This window comes from Trypanosoma cruzi, genomic scaffold, assembly GCF_000209065.1.
Source record: "Trypanosoma cruzi strain CL Brener 1047053517179 genomic scaffold, whole genome shotgun sequence".
Classification (NCBI taxonomy): Eukaryota; Euglenozoa; class Kinetoplastea; order Trypanosomatida; family Trypanosomatidae; genus Trypanosoma; species Trypanosoma cruzi.
The window spans coordinates 1439-9214 of record NW_001849351.1 but is presented as its reverse complement, the minus strand read 5'-3'; the positions used below and the strand labels follow the sequence as shown (position 1 = coordinate 9214).

General features: G+C 55.6%; 1 protein-coding gene and 4 pseudogenes across 1 annotated transcript, besides 2 other annotated features; 4 read left to right on the top strand and 1 right to left on the bottom strand.

The window, feature by feature from the left end:
* On the top strand, positions 1-1020 carry Tc00.1047053503775.10 (annotated as a pseudogene; the record flags this gene model as incomplete).
* Positions 1-2100: a sequence feature (areas merged during assembly that could not be assigned to a particular haplotype. This can correspond to areas where the two haplotypes were merged or to regions with more than two copies in the genome that were merged during assembly.).
* Positions 2060-3907, top strand: Tc00.1047053503775.30 (annotated as a pseudogene).
* Positions 2101-7776: part of a sequence feature (areas not merged during assembly with more than two copies in the genome that could not be assigned to a particular haplotype) that runs on past the window's edge.
* On the top strand, positions 4239-5045 carry Tc00.1047053503775.41 (annotated as a pseudogene).
* Tc00.1047053503775.50 lies at positions 5765-6262 on the top strand (annotated as a pseudogene).
* Tc00.1047053503775.60 (uncharacterized protein) lies at positions 6854-7378 on the bottom strand (the record flags this gene model as incomplete). Its single annotated transcript, XM_800772.1, has 1 exon — positions 6854-7378. One exon carries the CDS (start codon positions 7376-7378, stop codon positions 6854-6856), a length of 525 nt encoding a protein of 174 aa, XP_805865.1.

Genomic DNA, 7776 nt, shown 5'->3' with positions numbered 1-7776 from the left:
TATGTTCGACAAGGGACCTGGATGATGCCAGGAGACACGCGGGCTTCTCCCTGGTCCCACGCAATGAATTTATTGAATGAAAATCGCCGCTGTGAGGATGGTATTCCGTCCTCTGTGCACGGTAATATCCTTGCCGAGGAGACTGTCCCTTCCGCTGTCCAACTGCATGCGGATCGTCCGTTTTTCCGGCCACTGGAGTGTCCGTTGATTGCGCCCCCATTTGCCGCGGGCAGCGTTTGCAGTTGGTTCACGGTGCCTGCTGGGCATTGTTCCAGTGGTTTTGCCGATTCTGGCATGGTGCTGTGCGTGGCTGCGGCACTGGGTGGTGTGTGGACTCTGCCGTGCGCCACGCTGGAGGATGGCCGTCCAGTTGCTGGCGTCATGAACTTTGCCCCGCAGTTTTATTTCATGGAGGCCTCGTCACCCGCATCGCCGCGCACCTGATGGCCCATGTTCTCGGGTTCACCTACCCGCACATGGCCAGCCGCAGCATGTTGAGGAATGTTGCCGGTGTGCGTGGCAGGGCGCTGTCGGTGGTGGTGGGCTCGACGAATGCCACGATGGCTGCGAGGGAGCACCACGACTGCAACGACGTTGATGGCATGGAGGTGCAGGGTGACGATGGGGACGGGAGGACGCTGGAGTCGCACTGGTGGCAGTGCCACGCGAGGGATGAGTGGATGTTTTTGATTGGGGGCGCCGGCCGCAGCACGGAGCTGACGCTGGCCGCATCGGCTGCCCTGGTTTGCATGAGAGTGAAGTAGGGTATGGCGGAGCCGATGCGCTAGGGCAGGAATTCGGGCTGTGAGCTGCTGCAGAGGAAGTGCTCCGCACAGAACATGAATGAATATTCCCTACAGGTTCTGCGAATCGGGCGTTCCTGCCAGACGCTGCACGTCGGATCTGTATTTCAGTGGTTGGTGTCTAGTATCCATGAAATGTCAGCAAGGCGCCCGATGGACAGTTGCCCCGTCATTGATCCCGCACTGAATCTGAGGGATATTGACGCTGTTATTTGGAGGGAGAATATTTGTCTGCAATGCCTGGGGACAAGCCCTCTTCTTGGTGTCCGGACACGCTTCCCACGAACACGACGGATGCGAGGGACCCGGAGGAGACACATCTCGGTGCTGCCATGCATGCGGAATTGAAGTGTCTCGGCATGCAGGTGTATCTCAGAGTGACTGAAAAGGGCGGTGTCCGTTGAGTCCCTGCGCGGGAGGGGCGACAATTACGTGTGTCACTCCACCCTACGATGAGGGAAACGTCGTTTGCCGTGACCGCGCGGAGGTGTGCACGATATCCGCCACCGGCGGCAATATTATTCCCGTGTTTCAGTGGGACGGCGAGGAGAGGGTGTGTGGAACAGGACGGTCCCACCGGCATCTACTGAACAAGGATTGCGAGGGGGCGTCCGTCCCCATTGCGGAGAGCATTGAGACCGGCCGCGGCACCCACGGAAGGATGTCGACTCGGCTGTTTCTCAGTCGAATCCATTACCAGAGGAGGAATGGATTCATCCGGGATGCCTTGGCATACCGCGAGAAGCTTCTCTCGGCGGCAGGGACCGAAGCAGCGAGACGAAAGGCAAGCAGGCCTCGCCTCCGAATCCCGGTGATGAGACAGTTGCTGCTGCTTGTCCCTGTCCGCTGCTTTTTCTGCTTGCTTCTGCTACCGCCGCGCCAACGCTCTATCGAGTTGCTGTGTGGACGGCGTTGCGCTGCGAGGCGAGGCGACGGCGCTTCCTCCTGCGTGGCTCGCACTCAGCATTGGATGCCCAATAGGAAAATATCCATTTCAATGGGTCCCTTTCTCTATATGGATGTGCTGTATGCACTCCGTTTGAATTTGTGTTTGTAATTGGTTGTATGTCCGGTGCACACATCTTTTCTTGCGTTTGTTGCCGATGAGGGGACAACATATGTCCAATGGTATTGCTTGTGTGTTTGTTAGATCTTTTGAGGCACAAATACACACAACGGTGCGAGTGAAATGTGCAAGCACAAGACCCACGCATATATCCATTCACATTGTCTTTTTTACTTCTACTTGACATATTATGTGGGGCGGATTGGTGCGATCAAGGCCGGCGGAAGCGGACAGCTGCGTGAGCCCAGCAATGGCGCTCGTGGTTGTTTGTGGGATTATATATTCCATCAGATGCTCGACGCCATTCCTAGATCGTTCGAAGTTCCTGTCTGCGATGCCCGTGTTGCGGCTGCACCAAACTGCTCGCTGCGCGTCCATGACCTCATGACGCCGCGGCAGCCGATTATGAGTAGCCCTGCGTTGTACTTTTTTGCCGTGGAGGATGCGTGTGTGAGGTGCATGGTTGAGGATTGGATGGCAAAGGACCTGTATATGGATGCGCACATCTTTGCGCTGGGATGCACCCCGCATCGCAGTCCTCAGCAACTCCCGCGGGCTCGGACAGCGCCGAGGGTGATGCGTTCCAAGGAAATGATGTTAGACTTCACCGCCACTGAGGCGCTTGTTTTCCACCCAAATATGCAGAATGGGTTACCTCAGCTGTTGTCGCCGCTGTCGCCACCGACTTGAGAGCCCGTATTGGACGTTGCGGCGTCAGTTATTGTGGCGGCTTTTCACGCCATGAACAACAGTGTGCCCGTCATTTTCTACCAAAACAGATGCAGCATCTGCCATGGGTTTGCTAGGAATTTCTTTGAGGGCTCGCCAGGCAATACCACGACGAGCCGGATTTCACTTAGGGGCGCCGACAGCCGCCGCAACCCGGTGCGGATCATCGTTGATTGGGGCTGTGCCACGGTGACGCCGCTGATGCACCAACGCACATGTCGGTGTCTGCTTGATGACCTGATGCCGCTGGAGAATAAAGTGCATGAGCAGACCTGTAGGAATCATCTGGGGCGGACTCAAAGAGGTAGTACTCGGTGGACGAAGAGGATGCGTACTGGCGCTCCTACCATCATTGTTTTCTTGCGCAGTGCGTGGAGGAGCTTTTGGTGGCGCTGAAAAAACTCCACGCGTATCACCCGGGATTGGCGCAGGACGCAGAGCCGAAGGCAAATCTTGCGGAGTTGAGCAGTGCGGTGCGGGCTCCGCCGGAGCTTCGGGTGAGGCAGGCCAGACTGTCGCTGCACATCGACATTTGCGCGAGGCTTGTGGCACAGTACCGGGAGAAGCGACTGGCGGATGTGTGGGAAGTGGAGCAAAACATTACCGCCGGGCACAAGCTCTTTATGACAAGCCTCAGCGGCGTGCGGCGCCTGGCGAGGGATACCGCAATGCCCCGGCTGGTGCGACTGCGTCTTCTCCTGTTGCTTTTGGCTGCGAGCAGCACCGACGAGTTGACGGAGGCCAATAGGCAGCAGCTGATCCGAGACGGTGGACTGACGCCCGACGCCTATTTGTTTGCGAACCTTGAGCATGTGACGAGGAGGGCCGGGAGCGTGCAACGATACAGCACGGCGTCGGCGCAGAGCGGACGGAGAACGAGTGCTTCCGCAGGCAACGCCGCGACGGACGAGGATCCGTTTCTGAAGCAGAGCTGTATGATTATGGAGACGGCGGACAGGAATAGGACGCTGCGGGTTGGGCTGTCGTTGACATCGATTCAGCGCGATCATGCGATGAGGCCAAATGGCGAGAGTTGTGCCCAAAACAGTGGAGCAGCCGGAAATAACGCCGGGCCATTTCAAGGGTGTGGTGGCAAGGGGGAGAATCATCCTCATCTGGGTGGCGGTGGTGGGACGATTGCCCTCACAACTCCTCAGCGCATTGTGCTCTTTGTTTTGGGTGGTGTAACCTGCTGCGAGAGGAACTCGGTCCGTGAGATATCCAAAAGGTACGGCCGTGAGGTGGTCATTGGGGGAACCCTACTGCCGTGTCCTGAGGTGTGAGTTTTTCCAGGGACTTGGCACCTCACGGCTGTGGGACTCACGGGCCGGACACGCACAGGAACGCATCGGGGGCCAAAGAGTGGGAAATACACAAACACAAGCAATTGCAGGTGTCCATGGGGATTGTGTGCGCTTCTTCTTGCATTCCGTTTCTCTCCGTAAATTGTTTCATACGATGCACGTGTTTGTGTTTCAACGGCTGCGCTGCTCGTATTTTGCTTTTTTTTGCCTGCGTTTGTGGTCGCAAGTCATTTTACTACAACGAAGAGGATAAAAAAGGGAGGACATTTGTGGAGCATGCACCCACGGCTTCAGTGTTCATCCACTGGTGCTGACCTTTCTTGCCGGGGCATTTGTGAGCGCTGCAGCGGGTTCTTGTTGCCCTCGCCGCGACGCGCCTAACGGTGGCAGTTCCATGACTCTGGGCACAAAAGGAATTGAACGTTCTTTGGATCCTCGCCGCGGTGCATGCCGTGGACGGCCGCAAAGGAGTGTGTGCCCGGTGTTGTTCATAGCGCCAAGGAAACGATGGTGTTGGATGGCGCACAAAGAGTCGACGTGGATTGCGTTGACCGTGCATCGCGGGTGGATCCGCTGGAGACATTGCGGGCTACCGTGACCACATGCGAGTACAATACATCCACCGGAAAGAACATTTTCCAATTGGCCTTTCAGGCGGAATCAAATGGCCGCGGGCAACGGTTTCACCGTAAGCAGTAGAAGGGGGGACGTTAGAAAAGGACGCTACCCGCACCGCCATTCACTTTCGTCGCCACGGCAGTAACGCAGCCGCATGCCGCTTCGCGAATTCTTGCGGCAACACCACGACGCAGCCCGCGCCAACACGCCTTGCGGATGTTTTGGGCGGCACGCGCTGTTCTGTTTGGCGCCACTGTTCCCCCACCCCCGAGCGTCGGTGCACACTCCCCTGTTGATGCACGTTCCTATCGCTTGCGGACACATCAATTCAATGATGTGGCCGACACCCCAGCCCACTGCTGGTGCTTCTGGCATGACTGCTGCACCGCCCCAACAGCGGGTGCAGTGGGACTGGGGACGAGCACACGGCGGACCAAGTTCAGTCAGATGTTGCTGGCAGCCCTGTCAGCGTCTCGCCTACCCCAACCACATCACCAGCGAGCACAGAAATCGACGAGGCAGAGAAGACTTCAACGGAGTGTCAGGACATCAGTTGTCTTCCCACACCACTCTCAGTCAAACAACCAGAAGAATTCAAAACAACATCAGTCACCAGCAATGAAAAGGTAACAACGACGTCAGCACCGGCAGCGACAGCAGCACCGCGGTCTCCCACACTATCTCCCATCCTTTGCATCTTCTTGTCGCGCGTGCGTGCTGCTGCGGTGGTTGCCGTGCTTGCATGAAGTGGTGTGCGCTGAATATGAACGAAGGCAAAGGGCAACTGAACTGTTATCGTGGTGAATATTGGCCGCACTTCCCGTGGACCAACAATCCACGTGGTGTGCGGGGATCTCTCTTTTTCAATAGTACTTTGCTGTTGTGTTGCTGTGTGCGCTGCGCCTATTCTTTTGTGTGTGCGTACCCCCCGTGCGGGGTGTCGACACGACGGACCGCTCTCGCCGTGTGTGCATGCGGTGGAGCGTAGTGTGCCGCTCCTGTTTGCTTCTCCCTCTTCCATCTGTGTGTTGGTGTTGCGGCAGGGCTGCGTGTGTGTGCCTGCTGCCGTGGATTGGAGTGTGTGTCGTGCGTGGTGTGCGGCGTACGGTGCATGCCTGGCTGCTGCCCTCTCCTCATGTGGTGTGCCCTCTGTGTGTGTCTGCCGCACCTCTCGTCTCCCCTGTTGCTCTCCATGTCCCTCACTGTGCAGATCAGCTCCACACCACTGAACGACCACACTCACGATGATGACGTGCCGTCTGCTGTGCGCCCTGTTGGTGCTTGCCCTGTGCTGCTGCCCGTCCGTGTGCGTGACAACGAGCAAAGTTGAAGTCACACTTAAAAGCCCGGTTGCAGAGCCTCATTCGTCAGGGGTGCAAGACACAGGCAAAAAGAAAGGGAACCAGTTTTTGCGACTGGTATGGAAAAAACACAAGGCGCAGTGATTGGTGGAGCGTCCAACAGTCAAATTGCTTCGGTCGCGTCTGCCCAAGCAGCGTCAAAAATTGAGGACGTTCAGGCACAGGCACCAACGACAACTACAACAACGACCACGACCACGACCTCCACCACTACTGCGCCACAGGCACCAATTAATACAACTACAGAGGCGCCAACCACGAAGACGACCCGCGCACCGTCACGTCTTCGCGAAATTGACGGCAGCCTCAGCAGCTCTGCGTGGGTGTGTGCCCCGCTGCTGCTCGCCGTATCCGCGCTGGCGCACACTGCTCTGGGCTGAAGAGGTGTATGCGGGCTGTGCGTGCCAGCACTCAACCGCGGGGATTTTTGCGCGTGTGTTGTGGTCCGATGTACAAAATATGAGTAATTATGATGATTGTTTTTGCTTTTTTTGCCTCCGCTGCCCTGCTGTGTGCTCCGCACTGTGCCCCACATCCGTCACGTTGAACGCATCCCAGACACGCTCATATGCATACGCACTGTAGCTTTGGGTTTGGTTTTTAAACTTTTACATTGTTTTAATATTTTATTGCTTTTTTGTTTTTGGCTTGCAGGGCCTTGTGAGAGTTTTGCAGTCGCACTGATTCCACCTGTTTCGTGTGTGTGTGCACAGCCGCGATGCTGCCATTTGTTACTGTGCGTGGCTGTGTGACTTGTCTCTCCTCTTTGCTTTGACTCTGCGTTGACGGGGAGTTATTTTGTTCTGAAGGCTACACGCAAGTGACAGGAGTGATGGCGATGAGGACTGGCCGTGTGCTGCTGGTGTGTGCCCTCTGCGTGCTGTGGTGCGGTGCTGCGGTGGCGGTGTCGTCAGCCGATGTATCTGTCGGTGGAACAAACAAACAAAATTTGCAGGAGCCACGCCTTTTATCTCAAGACCGTAAAGGTAAAGAACGAGAATTACTACAGCGGGTCGCTGGAGGTCCCGACGACGTAGAGAAAAATTCGGATAAACAAAACGTAATGATTGCCAGCATGCAAAGGAATTTGGTCAAAACGCAACCAACAGGCAATGGAAGCAGAAAAGCAGGAGTCGAAACAAAATTACCGGATAGGCGTTGACGGTAAAGGTAATGAAAGAGAAAAAAGGCAACTTGAAAACCAAATAGAAGCAGAAAAAAGGGAAGAATTGGGAGGTGCAGACCCAACAGCCACAACAAGAGGTTCAACGAAAGATAGAGAACCCACATTACCATCGAGGCTGAAAGAAGCACCGACATTATCACCAGCAGTGCCATCAAAACCACCAGAAGCTGAATCGCCATCACCACCATCATCAGACGGTGAAAAAGGAGCAAAAATAAAGGTATTAACAGAGGGAAATACCGGACGCGGAACCGGCAACACAGGAAGAACCAGATCACCAAACAGCAACCGTGAATGAAGAGCATCGCCATGAAAATCTCGTTTCCGTGCGAAAGCCACAAGAGGTCGAGGACGGCATAGAGTTACGCCACAAACCACAAAATAGGGACAACGCCGCAGCCACAAACAAAAGACAGGATGAACCATTGGACGGTCATACCGAATCCACTTTAACGCAAGTTTCAGTTGCGAGCGAAACCGGCAATAATGTTTCTGACGGATACATTGATGAGGAGTTATCAAAAAACATACCGGAATCCAACGCCGCAGTAAAAGACGGAGAGGAACAGGATCACAATGGCCACGACAGCACGAAGGAACCACCAGCCGAAGCCACAGCTACAACAAATTCCATCACGGCATCTGGCGACAGTGACGGCAGCACCGCGGTCTCCCACACCACCTCCCCTCTTTTGATTCTTGTTGTTGT